The 27664-nt window shown below is 37.1% G+C and overlaps 1 protein-coding gene across 1 annotated transcript in view; it reads left to right on the forward strand.

Annotated features, from left to right (window-relative positions):
- Nucleotides 1-25717, forward strand: part of LOC106951992 (tumor suppressor candidate 3-like) — a 63532-nt gene extending 37815 nt beyond the window's left edge. The window contains exons 6-10 of the mRNA XM_015039809.1: nt 204-293; nt 13242-13305; nt 15508-15582; nt 23273-23363; nt 25124-25717. Of these exons, the coding sequence (XP_014895295.1) occupies nt 204-293; nt 13242-13305; nt 15508-15582; nt 23273-23363; nt 25124-25139 (336 nt within the window). The 3' untranslated portion in view covers nt 25140-25717. The remainder of the gene's footprint in view (nt 1-203; nt 294-13241; nt 13306-15507; nt 15583-23272; nt 23364-25123) is intronic.
- The last annotated feature ends 1947 nt before the right edge of the window (nt 25718-27664 follow it).

Genomic DNA, 27664 nt, shown 5'->3' on the forward strand with positions numbered 1-27664 from the left:
CACAATTAGACAATTACTGAAAAAACAAGGTGTGAAATATGTGGAATTTTAAATTGAAAATTGTGTTGGAACATTTTTTTTTAAATAATGACATTGCCTTATTTTATGTATTTAGTTAAAATTCTCATTATTGCCTCCCCTCAGACTTCAGCTCTCTCAACTTCTGTGTATTTCTTCTTGTTGTTGTTTTCTCTCTGTAACAGTGTGTGGTTTTTGCAATGACGTCTGGACAGATGTGGAATCACATTCGAGGTCCTCCCTACGCCCACAAAAATCCACAGAACGGACAAGTGGTATGAAACACAAACATTTATGTTTATGTCCCTCCATGTTTTAAAAAATATAATATGTCAACCTTCTTCCTCAACTTAACCTTTCTCTGGTACTCTGATCTGTTTCTTTGTGTTTTTAAATGTTTGTTTATACTTTGTGACATTTTAATGTTTCTCTGTTTTTACGTTTTTGTTTCGGTCCATTTTATTTTTAGGTAAATGCTTCTTACTGACGATGCATGTGCAAGCCGTCACATAGGTGCGAATTGGCTGGTCATCATTTAAGTTTGTTCACTCATGTGTGAAATTAAAAGGAAAATCTGTTGAAAACTGAAGAAAATGATTATGTGGAGAGAAGTTGATACAAAAAAAAATGAAAGGAGCTTGAGGATGGATGCTGAAGGAGTAATGAGTGGGATGTTTGAAAAGAAAAAAACAAAAAAAAAACAAAAAACACAATAGATGGTACTTTAGAAGCACAACTAAAAAGATATTGCTTCAAATGCCATCCAGACATTTGTATGCACACATGCACAAAAACTCTTCCACCATCAGTCAGGGACAAGGTCAAATACACAAGTGAGCCGTGAGGTTTTTGTGGACACACTTGATCAATTTCACACAGAAACAGGGGGAAAAATCTGCTATTGAAAGGCAGCAGAGCTCTGCACAAACACACAGTGGAGAGACGTCCACACAGACTCCCACAGAGTAATAAAAACACACGTTTCGACCCCCCTCCCCTCTTCACTTTTTCCATTCCACCACTTCTTTCTTGCTCGGTGTAAAAGGCGGTCTATTTATCAGAGGATGTTACCTCTGTCATTTTTCAAACTTTTTGATGATAGGCTACACAGTCATCCAGTGCGGCTTTTAATTTAGCCTTCACCGGTTCTTCTCGCTGTCATTTCTGCAGCCAAGCCCGACTCTTTGCTACTTTCCCTCTGAGCCGGATTTGTTTTCGCCCAGATGAGCTTCTGCACTTCAAAGTGAAAGTAAATGTGACCAAAACCCTACATCCACATTTAATCACTTAAGTGCAAATAAAAATAGTTTTTTTTTTCTTTTCTACAGCTGTTACTTCATAAAGATAAAATTCATTCATCTTCACTGCAACTTAAACTCTCGTTACATGTGTTGCATTTTGAGTTGAGTGACATGGATTTAAAGTTTTGTCACGTAATAATAATAAAACAACTATTTATTACTCTTTTTTTCTACAACTGTAAGATGGCAAACTCAAGTACTGCTCTTGAGAAACACACCCATTGATAATATGATTTTTTTTGTAGGACACCAGTAACCGACAGAAGTATGATTTGTACCACTAAACTGCACATAGTAATTGAATAATTTAATTATATTTTCAAATGTAATGACACTATCATTGAACAAACAAATGGAAAAAATAGTAAAACTATCAATCCAGATGATGCGTAAATCAACATTTTTATCATGATGAATGATAAACCGTATGATAAATGCACTCTATTCAAATAAAAGTGAAACCAAATGTTGCCACAGCAGATTCATAAGGTAAGAATAGAGCCTAGAGAGATTGAAAATATTCCTTTTGTTTACAATGTATTCTCTAAATCCCTAGTTACACAATGGTGACAAATCCCACATGCTTAATAATCCTTGTTACGTTGTGAATTTTGCTTTTCCTTTCTTTGCTTGTTCCCTGACTCCTTCATTCTCTGCTCATTTCTTCTCCATTTCCAGTCCATCTTTTGCATCTCTGACTATTCACACGTTATGCAGCAGTTCTTAAGCTGAAGTGTGTTTTTTGTATATAGCTAATCTGAATAATTCCTTCTTGCCTGTCTGTCCTTTTTTATTTTAATACCATGTTCTGCCCTTTAGATGACTGAACACGGTGATGATGGCAGCATTAAAGCTTAGTCAAGTGTTAAGACGGGCTTTTGGATATAAGCAGAAATTAATTCAGCAGTTTTAAAAACTGGAGCTATGGGCATATTTTTTAAATGCATTGGTCAGCAGGTCATAAAAGATTTCCTACCAAGCAGGCATAAACTATTTTTATTTTTTCAGATAGGTTCAGAAACGGCTGCATCAGTGTACGATTACATAAGAACAGAGGAGAACTTAAAGCACGCTGTTTGCACTTTGCAGCTACTACGGAAATGCATAACCAAAGTGTTTTCTGTTGGAAATTTGCCTTTATTGTACAATCTTTCATTCTTATTTTTGTTTTTCTTTGCTTACTTTGAACATGCTTATTTTTATTTGCCTTTAACTTGTTGCTGGCACATTGAATTTCCCCAGAGTTTCTATTTTTATTGAGGGGGAAAAAACTTGCTGAATGCCTGATGGCGTCACTACAGTGTGAATGTTTCACAGTTAATTAGAATATTATCAAAGCTAATTTATTCTGTAATTCTTTTCAGAAAGTGAAACGCGTGCAGTTGAAACCAGAAGTTTACATACACAAAAATAAATGCAACCTTTTTTTCTCACTGTCTGAAGATGAATCAGACCAAGCGTCTCTTGTTTTAGGTCGGTCAGAATTACTAACTTAATTTCAAATGCCACAAAAATGAGAGACTGTGTCAGATTTATTTATCTGTAAAACTCTCAGCATGAGTTTCAGCTGTACATGCTTTATTTCTTGTAAGCGCAGCAGTCTTGATGACATGGAGCACAGCGACACGATGCATGCTAACCCTCTACATTTGACGTTCTTGGGCTAACAGACTGAAATAGTTAAGGATTAGCCACATTGGATCCTTTCTCTCTCATTCTGTGTGTTGTGACAGTGAATGGCTTCATGGCCGCTGTGCTCACCATATTGAATAGATTCCCATCTTCTCCTTTTTCTACTCCTCCCTCGCCTTTTTTTATATAACTTTCTCTCATCCCCCTTCTCTAATCCCTTCATCTTCCCAGACAGTGTAATTCCTTTAAAATGATGAGCGAGCGAAGCCAGGTAGACTCCATTGAAAGGATTTGTCAACTGACAAATGGCACAACAAAGTAGATGGAGCTGCTGTGCGTCACACTGTGCAGCCACGAAATACCGCTTGCTCATTTTTTTTTTTTTTTTTTTTTTGTGCTTATACCCTCACAAAATGGGACATGGTGGAGGTTAGCTTTAACAAAGCTATACACAAATTTGACAGGCACAAATTTGTTACACAGTCAGCAGCACTTGTACGCTCCCTGGGAGGAAGCGGTTGTGTGTTCTCTATTTGAGCTTCACAATCTAATGACTCCAAAAAATACGTTTTTGTCACAACCCTTTGAACACTGCGACGCGGCTAATGACGGCACGAACTCGAGAGTAAGACAAAAAGAACGACAGAGGCTGAAGAAACGTGTGTGAGGCCAGGGACGGCTGCAGGATGTCATCGGAACACAAACCCAATCACATCCCCATCGCTCAAAACCAGCACAGAGCATCCCGGCCCGCACCAATATGTGGCGTGATGCGCATGGCGCACAAACACGGCGCAGCTGACCCACACAAGACCAAACGCGCACAATGCGACACAGAAACGCGCATAGCATACACAGCATGCACATGCCTACATAGCATATTTGTTACACGTTAGACTGAATAATAAAAAAGGCAAAGAAAGAACGAAAGCCCAACTGTAGGCAGGATCACTTCCTATTGTCTGACATCCAGAAGAGAAATAGGTGAAGTGGCAGCATTTGCTTCATTTCTGCTCTTTTTATCAAGTGTTTTGTTGAGATATAAAGCTGCAGTTTTTAAGTTTTACAGAACATGATTTTTTACGTGTTAAAATTATTCATTATTATGTCGTGACAGCATAATGAGACAGATAATCTGTGAAAAAATTTAGCTCTTTTGCCTTTTTCTGGTGCTCCAAGTACCAACTGTGGAAATACAATGTTCAGTCAGAAACAACCTTTCAAAGCTAGGAGGAGGCTTACAGCTCTGTCAATCACCCTCGTGAATGCGCCACTCACACTCTCGCCCTTTCTTTCTGCAATGCTAAAGCTAGTTTACCGCAACATGACCTGCAATGAATGATAAGGCCAGTTAGCATGGTTATAAATAATGCTAGATGAACTGTTTTCTCCCGAAACAGTGAGTGTTTTATTCTTCCATTAGAACATTGAGCAGCATGTACACAAACACTATTGACAGCTCTAGGACACTCCTCCTGGCTCTGGTTGGTTGCTTTTGACTGTTAGTGATGCATTTTTGCAAACCACAAGATGAGGTGGAGGAGCTTGATCTTTTTTCCCAAAGATTATCTATCTCACACGGTGTCAGTTTTAGCAAATATGGAGAAAACGTGTTGTTGTAAAGGTTGCATATTGCAGCTATAGTTGTTTAAAAGTCTGTTTATTCATTTTCAGTTAGTTTCAACGTGCAGCCACATTTAGCTCATGAAAGAAGCACTAGCTAGCAAACTGCGGTCACCCCCACAGACGCACACAGATGTATTGACACATAAAACTACTTTTTCATTTCTTTTTCCACAATTTTGCTAATAAGGGGTTAAAAAAAGTCAAACGTCAAATAATTCTAATTCAACTTTTGTTTTTTTTTTAAATGCAAAGGAAAATCCTCAAGCTATGCACGATGTGGACTAGGGCTGTTGTAAACGAATATTTTAGTAATCGAGGTACTCGAATCATTCGAGGAATCGTTTCAGCCCTAATGTGGACATTTGCTGCCTGCAGAAAAGCTCTGCCTGCCTTTTTCGTTCTTTTTAAAGTTAGTGGGTGCGTTCCGGTGGGTACTTCCTCAGCCAGCTGACATTAGATTTTTGTCAAGCTGTTGCCGTGTCTACAGCAAAACATATTCAGCGTCGTAATTTCCAATCACATGCTTAACATTCTACGGATCATTTTTGGTGTAAGCTGCACTGACTGTAGCTGATCCAAACTGCAGCCCTTCTAGACGGCAGAGTTCTCGTTAAGCAGAGCTTAAACCTCAAGAGTCGCAATTAAAAATGTTGGTCGTGGATGGAGAGGACTTTACAGTGCAAATTGTGCTGTGGTAGTCGGTTTCAACACATTTAAATGTTGGTGTTACAATTCAGCTCAGCTCTGAATTATTGGGGTGAATAATGATGAGAACCAGATGGTAAAACCCGACTGGATTTAACCTCGTTTATTGAGTTTGCTGAAGAGATTAAATAAATGGAGACGAACATGGCCGCTTTGCTGCAATCTGGAAAAAGGAGCATTAACTCAATAATAGCAAGTAGACTTTTCACTACTGGTTAGAGAAACAGGACTAGTAGTTTACAGGTATCTACTTATTTGAAAAGGATCCTATCACAAGTAAAAAAAAAAGGTTAGATGAACATATTACTTTACATAAATAATACCTGATTATGTCAGAACATTGAGTGCAGAGGAACAATATTGTAAGTTACTGTTAAATTGAGGGCTTGTGTATAAATCTGTGTGGGTATAATTACAGTACATTTAGTACTCAATGCAAATTCATTTTGATTTTGTCTCAGGAATAATTACTAGTAATATTCTAGTCTGATCATATAAAAATGTACCCTCATAAATTGTATGATCAAAATTTAATTAATTTCACTGGTGGTAAAAACAACAAAAACATTCATAATGGTGACCTATTTAAACTGCTTCTTCACATAAAGTCACAATAATTCATAATATTGATAATGACTTGCAGGGATTTTAAAAAAGTAATTAGATAATTATTTAATTTATTAAAACATCTTTTTTTTTTTTTTTACATTAAATATCATTCTGCACAGTCATGGCCAACACTGACTTTCCAGTGAGAGAGTTCTTTTGCAAAAACATCCTGTTGAGAATACATAATTCTGTATTTTTCCTTCCATCTCTTTTAGCCAGTTGTAAAGCTAAAGCTAAAGGAAATGACATGTTAGGAAACGCACTCAAAGCTAAGGGTTAAAGGGTATGAACCACTAGGGAACGCCCTGTTTAGGGCGTAGCTCGGATAGAGGCTAACAAAAGTAATGGAAAACTTTTGTCTGTTAGCTCCTAATGGTAGCATTAGAAATGGACCAGCTGGATTTTAGTATTAATAAATGAATTCATGAATTCAACTCACTGACTCTTCTTCAACTTCATACATCAAAAACTCAGCATGGAGAGCGGATAAATTCTCCACAATCCTTAAAGTACTGAGTGCTGGACGTGGAGGTCACACAACGGTAGCTGTTTTCATGGTAGGTTGTAACCCTATATGGGTTTTCAGAGCCAAATTATAATCTTCCAAAAATAGTGAGAGTTAATGTGTTCACAGATTTTTCTGTTTTCATGAACTTCTGTCAAAAAATTGAACTTTGCCATTTTGATCACAGCACTTGTATTGCTGGTCTACAAGCCCCATTTACCGTCCCACTCAGGACTACTGCATTTATACTTTTCACAGTGATTGTTATTGCAATAATTTTGAGGTGAGTCAACTTTTACAAAAGTTAAAAAATGTTTGTGTTTTGAACACTAACTCTTTCTTAATTCCACCGATAAGAAAGGCCTTAACGCTTAATTCATCATAGCAACCTTTTAATTAAAATGGCATTAAGCCACCACTCCAGCTAGACTGGATGCAGTCCAAAAAACTAAATTAGTAGTATAACTAAGCCTGCTGAGGAAATGGAAGTTATCTCATTTTGATGATTGACGTCTCCTCAAAAGAAATATGGATAAGAGAAAAAACACTTCAAACTGCTTTAACTGACTCCAGAGTAATTAAGCTGAAATCTCAATGGAGTGTGTAAACACCGCATTGCATAAATATCGAGAAGATGATGAAATTGTGAAACATAAACCTGTGACTAAAGTAGATCTTATTTACTTAAGACTCAGTGAACCAACAACTATTTCCCTTATTTTTTTAGAAGTGATAGATAAATGGGTTATTTTTTTGTTGTTGAGGATCAGCTTTGTTTTAGGTTTTATCATAGCTGACACTCTTGTCCTCAGCAACTTGAAAAAACCCAGTTCCTATCATAATAGCAGTTTGAACACAGCCATTATAAATCACCTCCTGGTGTAAATTATACACCTGTTTTCACTTCGTATCTCTTCTATATGGTATTTGCCTTCTTCTCACTGTTTTTTTTTTCCCTGTTTTGTTGATTTTTCCATTTATCATCTTCCCTGTCTGAGTGCCTCCTGACCTTTATCAGCCCAAAACAAATCCAAAGCACAGATTCAGGCACACACTGTATACGCAAATACACCATAGCGGATGGAAAAGGGATAAATTTGGCTAATTGTAAAGGTTATCGGCCCACACTGATTATGGGTTGACATTATTATGGTTTGCCTTTTTATATATATATATATATATATATATATATAAAAAATCAACAAAAAGATAAAAAAAAGGGGGGGTAAAATCGCGCTTATTGCTCACACATTGTGTCAGCTTCTACTCGTCAAATGGAAGCATGTAATCGATATTATTTATTGGAGCTTCTGCTTTTGTCTTTGCATATTTTCTTTGAATTTGTCGTATTGTGGAAGTCCTTGACAATCACTTGCGGGCCTTGTTACATGGCTTTAGCCTTACTTATTTAAAAGATTTTTCTAAAATAAAATTAAAAAACACTTTAGAGAAGCCTCTTATTTTCTATTAAATATTGAAAAATTGGTTTCTAGTGTACTTCCTATTAAAAAAAAAAATAATAATTTTTGGAGTCCATGTTCTCAAAAAGAGAGAGAAAAAGAGCATGGACACAAATTTACAATGTGCCGCTCTGATCGCTGAAAAAACGTATTCTTCACATTTTTATTTTAGAAACCTACTAATGAAAATGTACTGATGCATATTTCCCTCACAGCGGGGGGATTGGTGTTAGATTTCTTATGCTAGCTTGGGTCTTGATTGAACTGAGCTCTGGGAATACTAATCATGTTCACAACAGCCTCATCACAAAACCGCACAGCTGACGGCGTTTTCTCTGGGTTGCAAACAAATCCACACATTTTACCTGTGTGCTCGACATGTGTGAACCAAAAATTTTTAAAGAAATTTAAAACATTTTTCATACTTTTCAATTTATTTTAACACTGGTTGGTTTTAGACATTTGTTAAACCCAATTAACTCAATTGCTCTTTCTCAAAATCTAAAGGAAGAAAAAGAAGCTAATCCATCAAATTAATTGGAGTGGATGCAAGATGCAATTGTACCTGACAGGTCTCCAGTATAGATCTACTTAATGCCTTAAAGCAAATCTCAGCCAGTTTAAAATGAAGAAGAGGCAGGTTTCCGTTTACTTAGAAACATACAGTTACTGTACGAAAGTTGCAAGAAAATGATGGTTCATATCGTTCTGTTTTTAATAAAACAGTGACTTTAAGATGAAACAAAAAAAAAACAGATTAAATTAGCAAATACAGATCCAAATGGTGACATGCTTATGAATATTATGTGGAATATATTTTACGCTTTCTAAAGGGGCAGTATTACTTTTAGGTCTGTCATAATAAACAATAAATCATTTAATCGTTTGATAAACTCAATCATTTTTATTTGCTTGATTTATCGTTTTTCTCTTTTTTTTTTCTTTTTCCCTCTTTTTACCAAAAACTGAATTATCAAAGTCTTCAGTCTGGTGTTTTGGTCTCAACTATCCCTTTTCTTGAAAGATTTTATTTTATTTGTTTTTTTTGTTGTTGATTTATTTTGGATATTCCAAATGTCTTCCAGTTTAAAGGGTCATTATATTGACCTTTGAGAATGCGTTCTTGCATTTTTATTATGCTATTGTTACTATTGTATTATTTGAAAATGTTCTGAAAACAATATTATCATTTATCGCAATAGGTTCTGGGACAATTTATTGTCCAGCAAAATGTGTTATCGTGGCAGGCCTAATTACTTTGTCAGAGTAGATTTTGGTAAATAAAAATATTAGCCGAAACCAAAATCTTCCATAATTTTCACCTCAACTCTACAAGTTAACTTATAAACTGCTTTGTGAGTTTATTTTTAAAAGCTCCTTTTGGGTTGACATTAGATTTATGTTTTACATAAAGGTATGTTTTTTCCCTCTCTGCTCTTCAGGCCACCTGATCGTTTGTCTTTCTAACTTCACACACAGCCACATGTCCCTCTGGTGAGCAAATTTGTTCCAAACAACAAACTTTATCAGAGATCTCTGGTGCTTACGTAGATACACTGGGACATGCACACTCTGTGCTCGGCACACTAATGAATAAAACTCCTGCATTCTAATCCATCAGATTAATTGGAAGTGCTCGGCCATGGATTGAGGAATTTTTCATCCCAAAAGCAGCAGGTCTGCTTCCAGCCTCTGCGTTTTTTCTGTCGTGCTTTTGTTTGCACTGAGAGGACTGTACACGGAGATCCGTATTCCAGAATAGTGTGTAATGTTTCTTTTCTTGATATAGCGGTATTACGAGTCTCACTTTATGTGACGTAATGTGAATTTTAAAAGTACGGCTGATGGTGCGGCACAGATGATGGTTACGTTGGTTTAATATATTGCCAGAAAGCGTAGGATTCCAGTGAGTTTTGTATCACATGTATATTTTAGAAGTTAAATTGGGACCATCAATATGTGAAGGGGGTTCCTAAAAACACACGCAGTACTTTTTCAATTGGAGTTTACAAGTTTTAAATTTCTTACACAGTCTCACTATTTTCTTTATTTTATTTATCACTGCTAGAAATAACTTTGAAGGAAAAATAATTAATTCTGACTAATATTAGGGATGCAAGTTTGCAAGTCATGAGTTAATCAAAAGTTATTTTATCTTATTGATCAACTAATGAATTGAACACACAGTTTCATTAAAAACCTTGGTTTTCTGTATCAACATGGCTGACCGTCTTTAGATAATATAAAGATACAATTTTTCATAATATGCAGAATTATAAAATAATAAAATATATATATATATTTTTTTTGTCAGCGATATTAAAATAATGACTGGACCAAAATTGAGGTTTCCCCCATTATTTAACTTGGACGTGTTTTTAAATATAACAAATAAGGAATCTCGTAGGTTGCTAAATAAAAAAGAATAAAATATGTAAAACACTTAATCCCACATGAATAGAGATGTTTATGAACTCACGACAGCCCTCAAAATCAACTGTGCTGTTCAGCATCATGTCACAGTTTCTCTGCGTTATCCCCTCCTCTCGTCTTCGTAGCACATCAGTCATTTTTTAGTGAGAAGTTGACGCTGCTCCATCAAGCAGCTCGGCTGAATAAGCACTACTAAGGTGAAACTTAAGGAGCTTGAAGAGTGTTTGTATTTCAGAACAGAATCACATAAAATGCATTTTACGTCCCACTCCAGATTGTTGGACTGTTTCTCTTTCCCGTTCTGGGATAGCCCTGCCATCATTATTTCTGTATCAACTGGATAAAGAAGACAAGCGGCGCCCTCTGCTGAATGGCAACCAAACTACATCACTGAAGAAAGATCTGAGCTTAACGTTGTAAATAAATTGGAACTAACTTTAATCTAATAAACCATTAGTTGTAAGTTATTTATTTGTTTGGATCGCTAGTTAATATTGCACTTTTTTCTTTTAGAATTGATAAAGTAACCTCCAGTTTCATCTGCCCTTGTTGCATTGATCAGGAATAGAAGGATTTAACTCTTATAATTGAAGCTTGATCAGAAAAGCCTTCCCCATATGGCTAAAAAACAAACTTTTCCTCCTCCATCATGAAAGACAGCCACTTTACCACTATCTGAGTTGCTATAGCAGAGCACCAAGGTTTTGTTGGAACAGAAAGGATGTTTTTTTGTCTTTTAGTGTTTTTCCTCTCTGTCTGCTTTCAAATGCAAACGTTCTTTATGTCTCTCCACTGAAGCAGGACAGCATGCCTGCCTCCTTTGTCATCTCCCATTCAACTCTTCATCCTTAAACTCTGTGGCAGTCAAGTGGAAAGCCAGGCTCTGTGTGCCGTAAACTCAGATACTAATAATTTTATGTTTGCTTGATTTCTTTTAAGACCTCTGTTTTGTCTCCCGTGGTCTTTCACAATGATTTTTCCCCATCGCTTGCTGACAGATGTCTGTTGAGTTGGGCCTCAGACTTTTAACCAGAAGTGCTCAGTTGTGCAGCAACAGTCCAAAAGATTGCACTGCTTGTAACTGTGAGTCATAATGGTCACTATTTTGGGCAGTTCTTGCAAAGTTAGCAGTCCTGTTCTTAGGAAACCTTTTAGCACCAGCTGCTGCTGGTCTATATATTTAATGAATCTTGCTTTTATTAGCAATTTCCCAGTCGTCCTGTCACAGTTGTAGCAAAAATAAATAAAAAATACACCATTTGCCACGACACTTTATTCTCTTGTTTTTATTCTGTTAGCTTCTGTCACAGAGCCTGGATAGGAAGCTACCAGTTGATTTTTATAAAGTGAGACCAGACAAGTGAATCTCAACAGACACGGACTCATTTATTAAGTTTGAATGTTATTAAAGCCCTCATTTATTTTAGGAACTTTTTCACTAGGTGAAGCACATTATATGGATTAATTGCACACAGGAAAATGTTTGAAAGCCTTTTAATTATGATTTTCTTCTTACAGTTAATGACTTGACATTTAAGACTGGAATGTTACATCAAGACCAATAAAAAAAAAACTATTTTTAAAAACAGAAACGTGTTTAATACCTGCCTCATCGGGTCATTTCAAAAGGTACTTTTAAAGATAACAAGTCTAATCAGGATTTATACACTAATTTATTGTATGGCTGGACAATAAATCTATAACAATATAGTGATAGATATGTGGTCAATATCAATAGATGATACGTCCGACAGAATATTCAATCATTTCACTGAACTTCGATCAAGAACCGCACTGCATTCTGGGGGATGTAGGCAGAGGACAGACTTTAGTCGCTCAACCTCTCATGGACAGTTAAGCTAGGTTGGTGGCATCTACTCACTCACTCACTCACTCACTCACTCACTCACTCACTCTTTGGTAACTGGTAACCTAGCAACAGCCTGTTCATGTTTGACCACAGTGCCTCATAACTTCTTAAAAATAAACAGCCTGGAGTGAAAACTGGATAAAACATGAAAGGTTGCATCACTACCTTGGCAGTATTTCAAATATTTAAAACAATAAACTAATCAAAAATGATCAGTATCGACTGATATGAAACATCTGTCATAATACATGTCGTCCAGCCCTGATTTATTGAATACGACTGTATTTTGAGTCTCTTCAACTACCTTTTTTTTTTCTACAGGGTTTGTGTGTTGCAAGGCTTAAAATGCTCTATTTAAAAATATATCAGCTGTGAATCTTGCACAGCAAGTTTCTACTGCAAAATGAACAGTGAATGATTTGATTCTGTGATCAACTGAGACTCACTGCTGATTCAGGTTGACCTTACTGCTCTATGGAGGTAATTCTCATAGCACATGTACAGATTTATTCATGGACTGACGTATGCACATTTTCGACGAACATCTCTCAAGCCGTCTGGGTTTATAGAAAATCATCTCAAAGCAAGGAGACGTTTCCTTGACACTCCATTCCGGTTTCCTGCTTTCAGAGTAATAAAGTAAATATATTATGAAGTCGGAGCTTGAATGCCATTTGGCTGCAACTGAGTGTAGATTATCTAACATAAAGCAATGTTATCGTACTCGAAGAATAAAGGGATATCATTTATCTCTGCAGACTGCAGAAGTTTCTTTACCTGAATAGTACGAGTTAAGATTCATTTTACCATGTAATTTTTTTCTTGTAAGATTAAACTTCCTCAACAGAGTTTCAGTGTTTCGGGGGATTTAAACCAAAATAAAAAAAAAGTTTTTGGTTTTCAAATGGAAGGGCTGTGAAAAAAAAAAAAAAAAAAAAAAAAAAAGCTCTGCTTGATACTTGTAGTTTCCTACAGCACATTTATTTTACAAATTTCCCCATGTAACCGAACACATTGCCAGCTGAAAATAACACTGCCAAGCCTAACGTCTGCCTCTCTCTTTCTTGTTCTCTTTCCCACAGAGTTACATCCACGGCAGCAGCCAGGCTCAGTTTGTGGCCGAATCTCACATCATCCTGCTCCTGAGTATCCTTAGGTTGGCTTGTTCGTCTCCAAAATGCTAATTGCAGAGCAACTTTAAGGTCCCCGATACATCCGAGGCTCATTTTGGCAATACTTCTCCTTTATTCACCAACACATGTTGCAAAGCAAGTTGCCTCCTATGTCGTACGCCTTTCAAACTTTGGATATCAAAGCATCGCCTTCTGTGTCCAATCTGTAAAACAATGACACCAACTTGGCTTGACAATTAGACAAATTGCTCATCTTTAATATTTCCTCCTTTAGGGGATTTATTCCAAAGTCTTGTGAAAAGCTCTGTGGATGTTTGTAGACTGGATTGGCAGCATGTATTTTTTTTTTTTTTCTGTCTGCATTTTTCTACTTTCTGCCTGTGTGCTCATGTGCGCCTGCTCTGATGCCTGCTTCTATTTGTCAATAATTATACCGTTCACTTCTAACCATTGTATTTATCACAGTGGACATAGCTGGGCCAAGGTTGGCCTTGCTGCAGAGAAATGTTTGTTTGTTCATCCTCATAGTTTAGCCTTCCGGTCATATTTAGATAAAACACACACACAGAGAGACACACACCCACACACACACACACACACTCATCTGTCCAAATGTTAACACATCAAATTTTGTTTGGTGGGCTGGTGGTATTGAGACCTTTTTGCAAAAATGTTTTTTATTTTTATTATTAGAGAAATCCTCCATTTAGTTTGGTTCTTCAAATGTAAATTGTTTCCTTAGTGTAAAAAGGAATATCTGTAACAATCGGTATCTGCGTTTTCATTTTGGATTTGCAAGAATGAATTTGCTTAATGGAAATGCGGGAATATCGAAAGAACGGTTGATTTTCACTAGGATGAGGTGTTTTTTTTTTTTTTTACTATATCAAAATTATCATTTTACTGGATGTGGTAGAAGGATGGCGATGTGGCCTGGTTTCCAGCAGCGTTTCTTATTTTATGGAAATAGCAAATTTTGAAGATTTTTTTTTTTTTTTTTACATTTTCAGAATATCAAAAAACAGTTTTGCACACTTTTTGTAATGGAAACACAGCTGCAGAGTTTGAAAATACATCCAGAATCCCATTTCACTACTTTTAGTTCTTGCTTCTATTACTTCAGTGTTTTCAGCTAAATAGTTGCCAGCTGGCTTGTCTGCCAGTTTCCAGACTGGTAAAGACAACTGTGTTATTGAACCAACAAAGACCAAATCACAACTTTCTAGATTTGGCAAGAAGACTTATTTTTGGAGGAGAGAAATGCTGCTCACAGGAATCTTATGTCACAACGCAGAAGCCAAGCAAAACAAATGCTTTTAGCTGCACTGGGATCTGAGACAAATTCTTCTACTTGCCTCTCACATGTGATATAGCAGCAGCTGAAAAGTAGTTCAGGCGCTTAAGTATATTCTTTAAATTGTTTTGAGCTTGACAGAAACATACACTCGCTCTTATTAATTACTGCTGGAGTCATTGATGTGACATGAATTTTGTTTCTGAAATCCTAGGCAGGTAGGCATTTGCAACCTCACTGCAGAACCTTAATCTGGGTGTCACAGCCTTCGATCGATCTGTCGTTTCCGTAGCCGGATCAAAATGATGTGTTGGCTTCTACCCAGTTTGTTTTCCATGCAGAAATCTCAGTTTTAGCACCAATTTTAACAGTGGATAGAAGCTACGACTAGTCATGCTGTGTTTAGTTATTACAGCGCAATGGATTTCAGCTGTTTAAAATGAGCAAAATGGGTTTTAAAAATGTAAGAAAATAGCTTGACAAAAATATGTATTGCTAATTTTGTCTTTGTGAAATGTAGTTTCCTGATACACCTCATCCATTTTCACAGTTTGTTCCTATATATATATATATATATATATATATATATATATATTTAGTAGTTTAACTATTTTAGTGAGGTTCGTTGCATAATTAAACAATGTGCACTATAACCTACAGAAATAATCTACGCTGATCTAGTTTCAGCAAATGATTAAGTTTCTGCACAAAATCCTTTTAAAGCACTTTTCAAAAGGACTTCATGGTATGCTTGTCCATTTACTGTGTCCACGCTGTGTGGATTAGTTTGAAGGATTTTATGTATATTTATTTATTGGCTGAGCTGAACCCATATTTCTAAAAGTTCCTTCTGGGTCATTTTGCTTTTCCAGCTCCATCTTGCTTCGTATGTGTCTTGTTTCCTTGACAACATTTTCCCAGATGCTGCGATCACCATGGGAATGGTTCTGCTTAACGAAGCCGCCACCTCTAAAGGAGATGTTGGCAAGAGAAGGAGTAAGTGTTTCTTTCTTTCTTCTTTTTTTTTGCACAACATAGTTAGTAAAAGGGCTTAGTCTAAACTTAAAGCTCCAGATGTTTGCATGTTATTACTTTGTTAAAACATATAAGCAAAAATAAGGTGAATTATTAAGTTATCAAGACACTATGTGCTGTAAAACGCAGTCCTGATGGTTAAGATGTCAAATTGTTATAAAGGTTTGAATTTTGGAAAGTACAAGACAAGACAGTAAAATAGAAAGTTAAGTGCAAAGTTCAAATGAAGTTGAGTCATGCAAATTTTTTAGCATTTTAAGTTTTCAGCTTTTCATATTCATTAAGGTTGCAAACCTTGGTTTTTAGTATCAGTGGAGAAATCTGATGTATCCAAACTGTGTACATCAACATAAACCGTGTTGAGTTGGAGAAATAACCCAGCAGTGCCTCATTTTCACTACCAGAAATCTGTTTTCATCTTGGGTCAAAATGGCTTTTTTTTTTTCCACTGTTTGCTGTTTCCATTGAAAATGGGGAGAATTTTATCATCTAGAGAAAATGTGACCCTAATTTTAAGACAAGTATTCACAAATGTTAGATGTTCACAAGCAGCTGTGGTACCTAACACTCACAAATACCCGGATTTCACTGTATAGCATTGAGCATATAGTAAGCTGGCCTTGACAGTTTAATAAAATTACAGAAACATTTAATAAATATGAATGAAATTGAAAAAATATATTTCAGTAACTCAGTTCACAAAGTGAAATAATTAGTTGCAGGCCAAAGTTTTAAAGTCTTTATTTCTGTTAATCATGAAAACTTTCCACTTGCAGCGAAAAACAAAATTTTACATTAGAATATTTCCTTAGACCAACAGGGAAAAAAACATTTTAACTTTAAAAAGAGGGCTTAATAAAAGGTTCGGTTACTCTTTTTAAACTGTACTTTTACTCCATCAGAACACATATTCCAATTTATTAAATAGGACTGCATCTTAGAAACATTCGTACCATCAAATATCTCCACTCCGCCGTCTTTTTACTCAGCTGTGTTTGTCAGGAAAAGAGGACGAATCTTCTTGGGTGTTCTTGGTCAACTTCATGCTGTGCGACTGGCGATCCCGTTGTGTTTTTTTTTTTTAGACAACTCTAATGTGAGTGAAAACACTTTTTGATGAATCGGTGTGTTCAGCCACTTTTAAGAGGCCTGTCAGCGCTTTTCGGCCACTTTAAAAAAACAAAAAAAAATGCTTTGTGGACACGTGCCCTAAAGGTAAGATTACCCAAGAGTTCTTGTTGAGACGTTAAAACTGGGAAATTAAAATGAACTGCCTCAAGCATTTTCCTTTTTCTGCAGTATCAGGCTGAACTCGCACAGACTATAGATACATGTTGGTACAACTTTCCCCTAGAATTTGTAGTGGACAAACGATTCTTAGTGGTATCGATCTTCAGCCTTTATTTAACACAGCTAAGGTTATCTTGGTTGAGTTTTTTTTTTTTTAAGTGCCATTTAAAGTTTGTTAAATACCTACTGATGCTTGTTACATAAAGATATGCTCTGAAATTGAATATGTTTATTATAAATACATGTTGTTGGTGTAATCAGTAGAGAGTCCCTGAAATACAGTTCATACTGCTGAGTGCTGCTGTGCAGAGGTACCTGCTGTTACTTGCTCTAATAGTTCATATGGGAGACGCAGAACGTGAAGGTGGAGTTGCTCAGACGCAGACTGTTATTAAAGGAGCATGTGGAACAATGGTGGAGCCCAAATGGTAAAAAGATCATTGAAAAAAATTCAGCTTAGACAAAAGATCCCAGCATGAGCTACAGTTCAGAATCTCAGGTTAAAAGTTGTAATTTTTTTTTTTTCATTATATATATATATATATATATATATATATATATATATATATATATATATATCAGCTCCTGAAAAAAATGTTGATTCTTGTCAGACTAGATGAAATAAATTCAGTGGTATTGATAAAGTCAATGTTGCTGCCACTGCTTTGTTTGCTGATATTTTTGACGGCAGACGCAACTCAATACATAAAACTCCAAAAAAAATGAACTGAATTCACCAGATCAGAATTTAGCCCCTCAGTATATCATGATGTTGGTTTTTAGGCCGCATGGCTCAGCCCCACTGTAAGGAAAAATCATCAGAACTAAGAGAAAAGCATACTTTAAATAAATCATCCTCTGTGTGGTGAAGCTAGAGATTGATGAGAACAAAAACAGCACTATAGCATTAGTTCTGAGACACTGAACCTTTATTTCACCACCTTGTAAAAGCCGTCTCCAGCTGCAAATTTCAGCAGTTTGAGTCAAAATAAAAATGATTAAAAAAATAAAAAAAATGAAGATGCACATCTTATCTCCTTAGCGTTTCCCTGATTTTTATAGTTGCTGCACTCCAGTTAATGAAAATCCTAAAGCCTCTCCCTGGTTGTCTTTGATCTTCAAGTTGTTGTTTTTTTGGCACCGCTTTGAGGTGCGTTTGGCCTCATTATCCTGCTGCAGCATGAACACTTCTCCAAAAAAGATGGCAAGCAGACGGCGCGCCGCGTCTCTGAAGACGCGAGTGACACCTCGCCTGTACCGGGCTAAAGATTCTCTGCAGGTGTTTGACTCTGGAATCACAAAATAGACCCAGACACGAACATTTCCACTTCCTCTTTTATATCCCGAGTTCCCTTTCATGCACTGAATCATTGATGTTTCACACCGTGCGTTCTCTGAGGTCTGTAAGAACGACACAGAGCTTTTGAGACGTTTAACGGTAGGCTTCAAGTATTGTGGAGAAACGGTTTTGCTAAATTTTTGTTAGCCGTACCAGATACGCAAGCGTACACGTGTAGTTACAATCTTTTCTACAGAAGAATCCAAATAAAAGAAACTTTGCTCTGTAAGGGGAAAAAATCTAAGTTGAAGTCCAAAATAGATTTAATAACAAATATGTGCTGCTAGATGACCTTCAGGTTTCTATATTTACTGTTGTCTATACCTTACACATTTTTATTTTTATGAAAGATATCACACTGTTAACTTACCAAATGTAAATATTTCTATTCATGCAAAGAAATTGTTCTTTGACAAAGGTTACAATATTAGATCAAGTCATTTTATTGGACTATAACCAAATTAACTTTGTAGCTTTTATTAGCCAGTCGTGTTTATTACATTTGCAAATGAACAGAAAATGTATTGATCATTCTCGGGTCTGAGTCAGAGATGACAGATGTCAGCAACAAAGGTAGATTAAAAATAAGTATATAAAGGTGGAGATAAGCAGAAAGTTTTATCAAACTATGTTCATGCTTAAGATTTCAAGAAACGAATTAAACTTTATGCAGCTGCATGAGTTTTACCCACCAGTCTCTACTACCACTACCACTGCAGGCAAGATATTATTTTTTTTCCCCCTAAACTCAGAGTGTCTGCCTTGCAGCTTTACTTTTTGCAAGTTATTTTAGTAATTGGACATTTGGGCTTCAAAGAACCTCAGCAGCTCATTTGTAACATTGAAGGACTGGAATGTCGTGTATTTTATTGATATTGATGTCAATCTGACTTATACTGTTCCTATGACATCCTCCTTTTTCAAAAAGATTCACTATACATCTCAGATTTAATGTTATGAGAACAAAATGCTTCGCTTTTTTTTTTCCAGCCACATCGAAATCAAAATGTGCGTATTAAAGCGGCGCATGTCGTCAACAAGTTCTCTTAGGGTAATTTAGCATTGCAGTCTCTTCCCATTTGTCTCCTAATGAGACATGCTTCACCTAATATAATTATGGAATCTCCTAATGTTTTTAATGGCCCTGTATGTTATGATTCACATTGAGCCAAGTCATACAGTCAAAAGAGGGATTATGTTCTTGTTCTTTGTCGCTGAAGGAAATTATTCAGTCTATACAGCTCGTCACTTCGCCAAGGGTCTTAAATAACCTGACATTTTTAAATGCGTCGCATGTGCGCATTTCTGAGCGTTACGCTCAGATACGTGCTCAGTTTTATCATCTGCAACTCGCAACGAGGAATCTGCAACTTGGCACTGTTAAAGTATCGCAGCATATAAACACAGGGGCAGAACCCCTAATGTAGCAGCTCAGAGAAAAAATAAAGTTTTTAATTAAATCAATTTTTAATAATATTGATGGAGTCGCAGTCTCGCACAAATGTATTTTATTACTGTTGCCATGCAAACCACGAGAGCTTTGCGTTTGTTGAGGTTGACACTAAAACACTACTTTGGTTTTTCAGACAAATCTTTTGTCCTGACACTAAAATGACACACTCTGACACACACGCTCACACTCGCGGTGCGAACGCATCTCACTGTTTGGTCTTCAAGAGAGGCACTCATCCTAATCCCTGATTAGCTGTATCTGTTGGCGGTGACAGTTAAATTCAACACGGTGCTCCTTGAGGATTAACCGCGGCACGAGGGTATGAGCATACATTCACCATCTTATATATGCATATCTATATTTCACAGCCTGTACAACGCGGCCTGTGAGAAGGACTTGAGCTGAGGAGTTTTTAGAGGCTTTTGAAAAGGTTATGATTGGGAATTTTAAAAGGGTCGTAACTTTGATAGAGCAGTGCTTTAATCTGAATCTGATGAGCTGAAATCAAAGTTTAAGCAGCTTTAGGCATGTTTATGTAATGAATATGATTTTTTTGTGTGTGTGTGAATTAGTGTTGCACAGCTGTGTTCAGGGTTTTTTGTTTTTGTTTTTTGGTAACTGATAAAGATGAGTGGAAACCCTACTATTGCATAGGAAGCTTAATCCAAGACTATATTTGTTTTTCGAGCTAAATGAAAGCAGTGTTACCTCTAGGATTAATATTTTTAAATTGGTGGGTCATTTTCACAGGCTTGAACTAAAAATGAATTCAGTGTAGCATTCCTCATTCCTTTTTTTTTTTTTTTTTTAGCCTTTTCCCTTCCTCTACTTCAGACTGCCTCCAGGTTTACTTCACTCCTCAGAGCAGCGCAGTGCACAGCAGCAAGCTTCACAGCTAGACAGGCAGGAGCCAGCAGCATTGGTTTTAAAAATAAAGTCAATTTTAGTATTTCATATTCATATATTTAACTGTATAACTTGATTATGTTTAGTATTAATGCACAAATGTAGACTATGTACAAAAAATGCAATTCATTCTGAAGCTGTGGTGGCTTTTATTTTGCAGTGGCAGTAAACCAAAATCAATTACATGTAGAGCACACGTGTCAAACTTGAGCCCCGTGGGTCGAATCTGGCCCGCCGTAGTTTTTCATGTGGCCCTCTGGACTCCAAGTTAAATCAATGAGCAAATCCGCAAAATTCACAGAAAATTAACAGATTCCCACAATTCTTTCTAATTTTTACGACAAATTTTTCTCAAAATTGGACAAAAAGTGACTGCTGCCTCAGCCTTACTTGATGTCAAGCTATAGTCCGTGATCGATACCGAGATTAATAAAAAAACGTCAAATTTAATGTCAGACGTTAGTCCAAATATCGCAAAAATTCCTTACAAATATTTCTAAATTATCGCAACAAGATTTGTGATTTTGATTTTAAAAAAATAAAAAATACAGTCTCAAAATCCTGGATGCAGTGAACAGTGTGCAAAGATGTTTAATATTATTTCATTTTAAGAAACGCTCACTGAATGCTGAAACAAACATCTGTTGATATTTTAGCAGTTTAATGGGTTTTATTGATACATTCTGGAACAGCCGGCCCTTTAAGAACATTCAGATTTTGATCTGACCCAAAATGAAAATGATGTGGACGAAATGCTGGGCAGGACAAAAAGCTGCTTGTTTTTTTTACCACCAAGCACTTCAAATATGTACCCATATTAAATGGAAAATGTCTTGTTTTGTTCAGCCTCAGATTTTACAGAAACCAAAAAAAAAAAAAAAATTTCAGAATTTCTCCGCCTGCAAGTCAAACTGAGTTTCACTGAACGGATTGGACTTGAGTTGCTAACTGTGTCCCCGGTTCCCGTAAATCAATAAATACACCAACTGTTTCCAGACATTTCATTTTAACACGATTATCGATGCTAATTAGTTCAGCTGTTGGTGTGCGGCGGCACTCAGGTGTCTGTCGGACTGTGTGGTCAGGTAAATTAAGATGTTTGTTTACGTGAGGAGACGAGGACGCCGTCGGCGTTTCCACGTCGGAGCCCTGCGAGCGGCCTCGATTTGAACGGAGATCAAAGAGCGTCGCATCAGCGCTTGTTGTCACTGATGCAAGTGAAATGATTAAAACCGACGCCTTTAGCCTGAAATCAAGCACCCAGATTAATGCCCTGCAGTATCCAAAAATCACAGGGTTTTGTTTTGTAATTACCACGCTCGACTTTAGAGCGTCTGCAACTTCTGCACAGCGCTGAGCAAATTGAAAGCTTGAAAATGCGGATAATTGAAACTGAAATTTTGTGGTTTGTGCTTCAGCTTTTAGGATGAATGTTAAGTATATTTACTGTGCACAATCAAGTAAAAAATCAAGGTCATTAGAGAGTAACATATATTTGAGATCTTAAAAGATATTCACTGTTGAGAGTTTCTCTGAAAGTCGGTTTAGTTTGTCGGAGCGGTGGGTAGCTGCTGCTTGTTCTCCTCAGTCAGAGACCAACTCTACAAACTCACTGAGTTCAGTTTTTCATAAAGTATTTCAGTTTTAGCCATGTGTTTAAAAAAGCCATTACTTTTGAAAGCTGAGTACAGTCTGTTCTCTCCAGCTAGAAACATTTCCAGACTCCTGTTACAGGCTGAATCCAGCTGCTTGAAAACGTTGTGGATTTTTTATTTTTTCTGATCTTTGTAGGATCAGTCTCTGTGCAACCCGAACGAGACCTGAGCTGGTACAGAAAACAAATGGTTAGACGAAGAGCTTATTCACATGACATTCTAAACTTCACTTGATTATGTCAGAATATCTATTTTTTTCCACATCACTTTGTTTCTATGGATGCTGTGGCCTAGATCTACAGCCGGTTTCACACCAATATATTGGAGAAATATTATACAGAGTCTGAAACGGACTGCCTCTGTTGTAAACTGATACTCACAGGAGTTGGGAATCGCCCACAAATATTTGAAATCCTAAAAAAAAAAAAAAGGCTTAAAGTGCCTATTCCAATTGTTCAAACACCAAATATGCCTTCAGATGCAGCGGAAACAGTCTGAGCATGATGACGTCTACAGTCGTATCTCCTGGAAAGGTTGCTCTGCAAACGAAAGCCAGCGTCAAGTAACACTGCGACTCTTCCAGCTTCCCAAGCAGCATTTTCTGTGGAATAGATACTCTCAACAGCAGAAATCCATAAATAGGGAGATTTTCCACAAATAATTTGGAGACTCAAAAAAACCGCAGAGATGAGTCTGTGAACACTGAACCTAGAAATAGGCAAGAGTCTGCTGTTTTTTTTATTCTTGAATTAATCACAAAGCGGCAACCAAAACCACGAGTAAAAGGTGATTGAAATCATTTTGGTGAAATTGGATTTGAAAGTTTAGTAGTAGGTTGAGCACTTGAACATCAGAAAACCTGCACATGCTGCATCTTCTGTTATTTTGGATTTCACTATGCTACTTGAATATAATAGTACAGACTTTTACTTTAGGACTCCATAATCACTTCCCCTTCCATGTGATTTCTAATGTATTTTTCTGACATTCTGTTTTCCCTCTGCGTAGTCATCTGCCTGGTTGGCCTCGGGCTGGTGGTGTTTTTCTTCAGCTTCCTGCTCTCCATCTTCAGGTCCAAGTACCACGGATATCCCTACAGGTAACTATAGGACCAGACTCCTTCACTCCAGTACAAACAAACCCTACACTCAGATCTAAATGCAAAGCTGAATAATTTGAATCCCAAAACGTCTGCAGTGTTTCAATAAAAATCAGCAGTTTTAGCCGCATCAGATTTGACGCGCGTTCACCACGTTTTTACCTCTTATTCTTCTTCGGCCGACTCATTTAGCAGTCGTCGGCCAATAGATGTTTTCCAAAGGCGGAAAATGTTGGAAATGTGTGGACAGTCATTTTTTGTGGCTTAGTGAGCCAGAACAGCAACAATTTGGTCTCACCTTTAGCTAAAGGTCACAGCCACATAAAAAAAAAAAAAAAAAAAAGATTTAATGTGTGACAGAAAATACTCAACAGGTCTACAGAGTCTGTCTTCAATTCATTGCCATTTGAGCAGGATATTACAGTGCTGCACCCACGGCTCCCAAATGCTGAAACTAACTTGTAGAGTTGAGTGAGTTTCAGGAGGCCAAGTGCTCTCCAGCAGAGCTCAGTGATTATTTTTCCAGAGGCTTCAATCTTGTTTTTCAGTTGTTGTTTTATATATAATTATTTGTCCTGCTACATTTTGTTGTGAATTTCTGCAGCCGTGTGATTCATACATTCCCTCATATCCAATGAAAATCCACAACAAGCATTACCGACCATCTGACCACCTGGGGAGTAACTCAGATGTTAGGTTTTCCCCGTAGGGTTGGGGGCTGCTGGAAATTTTTTTTTTTTTTTTTTTTTTTTTACAAAGAGCTTGAGATGGAAGATAGAACTGCTTTTGTATCGCTGGGCGATACGACAAATATCACAGTAGAGTCGTGATCGATGTGAATAGAAAAACTCCAATCCGGAAACGCACAGCATTCTGGGGGATGTAGGCTCAGGAAAGACATGAGACGCTCAGCCTCTCACGGCTAAGCTAAGAAATGTTGATGGCGTCAACTAACTTGTTCGCTCTTTGGTTGCCTAGCAACACCATGTTGAGTAACTTGCGCAGTAGCAGTTTCATGTTTTACCACCAGTCCTGAAGCCGCTCAAAAATGTTAAGGAGGAGTAAAAGAGGGAAGGTCTCACCACTACTTTGGCAGTATTTTAGATATTAAAAAAAACAAAAAAAACTAGTCGATAATTATTAATATCGATTGATATGAAATGCTGACATCATGATGGGTTTTTCAGCTGTATCAACCAGCCCTAATATATAAATACTTTTTGCCCGTCTCTGTTCCAGATGCTACGTCATCCGTTTATTTCGTTTTTGCAAAAGTAAAAATGTTAAAGTGCTGAGACTGCAGCAGAAACTAGAAGACTGTCAAACTCGATGATTTACTCAGTTTCCCGACTTCAACGACTCAAAACTTCCCTCATTTATTTGTGAGATCAGAGGAGGATGAGGAGGATATGAAGCATGCGAGCCTTTTTTTTTTTTTTTCCTGCCGTTTTCCAGTCCTGAGATTAGATGCTGCACTTTAGCGCTGCTTATATTAAGCAGTGCCATTTCAAATGGATGTTATTTATGTTTGATTGCTACTTCCTTTGTATGATTGAAGCGCATGCTTTGAATTCTGAACGGCCTCGAAATATTCAGTGGCGACTCTGCTACTTCGCATTTCCCTCAATAAATGCCAGAGTATTTTCAGACATTTGAGCAAATTTTCCTGATTACTTGCTTTCACAAACAGTTTTAGGGGGGAAAAATCATTTCAATGTTTGCGTGTGTTTTTCCTCTCTAACAGTTACTTTTTTTTTCAGCTTTCTCATTAAGTAAAATGCAGACTGAGGAAGAGGAGGAGGTGGTCAGAGGATGATGAAGAGGCGGTACGGGTTGAAGAGGAGTGAAGAACGTATTTGGAAAACTAAATGCGCTTTGTGGAATTTTTCTTTTGTGTTGCTTCTGCTGTCCTGGAATCATGATGTTAAAACAGATTAATTGTTTTTGTAATGATGGAAATGAAGTTGTTGGCATGTCTGTATCTTCACAACATTCTCATTGGATTAACTTTTCTTTTTCTTATTTTTACATCCATCAGTCAATCAGCTAATGCTCTTTTTACATTTTCAATTAAGCAACTAAAGCATATTAGTAACTGTGTCATATTTAAAACTTTCACCTTTGAGGTTTTTTTAGGCAGGGAAGTTTCTCAATTAATGGAAATGTATAAATAGGTTACTTTTTTTTATTTTATTATTACAATTTTTCCTGTATTGATCCATTGGAAAACTTAGGATGTTTGATCTCGGATGTATTAAAATCTTTTAATACTGTCTCTAACGTTTGTGTCACTTCATCGGTGAACTATGTTACAATAAAAGCCCAACAAGAATAAAAAATGTGGCGTACGTTTCATATGTGTTCTGTAATAAGCTTTACATTTTCTGAGAATTTTTTTACTCGTTTGAACTGATTTGATCCAATCGGTGTTCTTTCTGTAATCTTGTCTTTTTTTTTGCCTGGGAATGATTACTTCTAAAATCCTTTAGCTCAAAAGAATAAATAATTAACTTAAGTTGAAGCTCTTAAAGCTCATTTCTGAACTTTAAGTTTTTTTGAGTCTTAATCAAAACTCCTGGTCTGTGTGTTTCCCCCCCCCCCGCCCCCCGAGTTCGTCGACACCAGATCAGACGTGCAGAAAATATCTCTGCAGAGTCTGCCGAAGACCGAACCGAGTGTTAACATTTCTTTCCGAGGCTCAGGTCACTTACAGAATCTATGCATTTCTAATTCTCTTACTTGTGAACTGCCCTCTGAAACTCTGAGTGGGCCGAGCCGCTGCAGTCGTTTACGTAAGCTGCTCTGTGTGGGCAGACGAAGGAACGGGTCCGCGGAACGAGTAGTTTGACAAATGGAGTAAAAATATTCCCTTGCATTCTTTTCTATTTTTACTCTAAATCTGTGGAAGGCTGAACAATTGCTTGTGTGCATGCTGGTCTGAGATTATCTGCAGAAAGGGACAATCCTGGCCCACAATGGCTGGTTTCCAAAATCATTCATATATATATATTTTATTTTTTTTATTTGCAGGAATGATGGCACCATTCCAGTAATACCTTCCCTTCCTCCTTTGTTTACGGTGAAAATAGGTTTCTGATTTAGGGTATGAAAATATCTGTGTGCTTTTTCATATTCGGTTGCAGTCCAGGTCAAAAGTGTTCATGCACTTGTCACTGGCATGAAATTGTATTTTTTAATTCATGAATTATTTAAACCGTTAAGTCATCCACCAATTTCTGGATAAATGTTGCTCAACGAGCAGAAGAGAAAGTTCACGTAAACAGTTGGGTATGTTTACTGAAGCATAAATAAAATCAAATCATTGCAGTTCTAGTATTTTCGAATAAAACTGAAGACCAGTGCTGATCGTCTGCAGTGAGGATGCATTTCCCATCTGTTGTCCCTCAGCTATCGGCCTTTTCGGTCCAGTGAAGGACGGCGGAACAAATGTCACATTCATCGGTATTTGCAAATGGGGAAAAATCAATGGAGATATTTGAGAGAGGACAGTTGTAGAGTAAAATATGCAACTCTTAAAATAATCCACCCCCACAACAATTTGCTTGACTGCTCAAATTAGACTAATATTTAAAGAGACGCTCTACTTTCCAAGCAAACAAATGACCCCTTGTCTTCTGTCTGGACTGTTTACTGAATCCTTTTTGCTCTTATTCAGTTTTAACCTGCGTCATTTTACACATTTTTTTCCTACCTTATCTTCTCTTAGCGTTGCCACAGACCTATTAGGAAATCCTTCATCGGTCTCTGTTCTGTGGAATGTTTCTTCCTCTCCCGTCCTCTACATTTCATTTCTCTCCTATTTCAGAAGCAGCTCATCTGATCCCTGCATCTTTTTGTGAAGCTTCTCTGCGCTGTTACTCTGACAAATTGCGATCCTTGTTAAATTTGTTTAGCTTCTATCGAACTTTTAAAATCTCTTTCTGTGGCTCTCTCTCTCTCTTTTTGTTTCCCAGTAGCTGTTCTTTCTGCTGCCATCATTGCTGATCTGACTCCAGGGTTTGATCTTCCCGTCTCATCTAACCTCTGTTAGCTTACCGCTGTGCAGTGGTCAACTTTGAAGAACGTCGTCTGTTGCCTCACAGCTGAGGACATGATGCCACCAACCTCTTCTTGAATCGTCCACAAACCCCTTTTCTCTGTTGGCACCGGGACCAAAGCCGCCACATTCATCACTGGAGGGCGGCTCTAGCTGTTGCTACTTTGTTGCATCACTGGATTTTTTTGTTGTTGTTTGTTGGGTTTATTTTGTACATGAGTGTCTGCATTTGGATCTTTGTGCA

Source organism: Poecilia latipinna, unplaced genomic scaffold (genome assembly GCF_001443285.1).
Source record: "Poecilia latipinna isolate Pla-1442-1.1 unplaced genomic scaffold, P_latipinna-1.0 Scaffold486, whole genome shotgun sequence".
Lineage (NCBI taxonomy): Eukaryota > Metazoa > Chordata > Actinopteri > Cyprinodontiformes > Poeciliidae > Poecilia > Poecilia latipinna.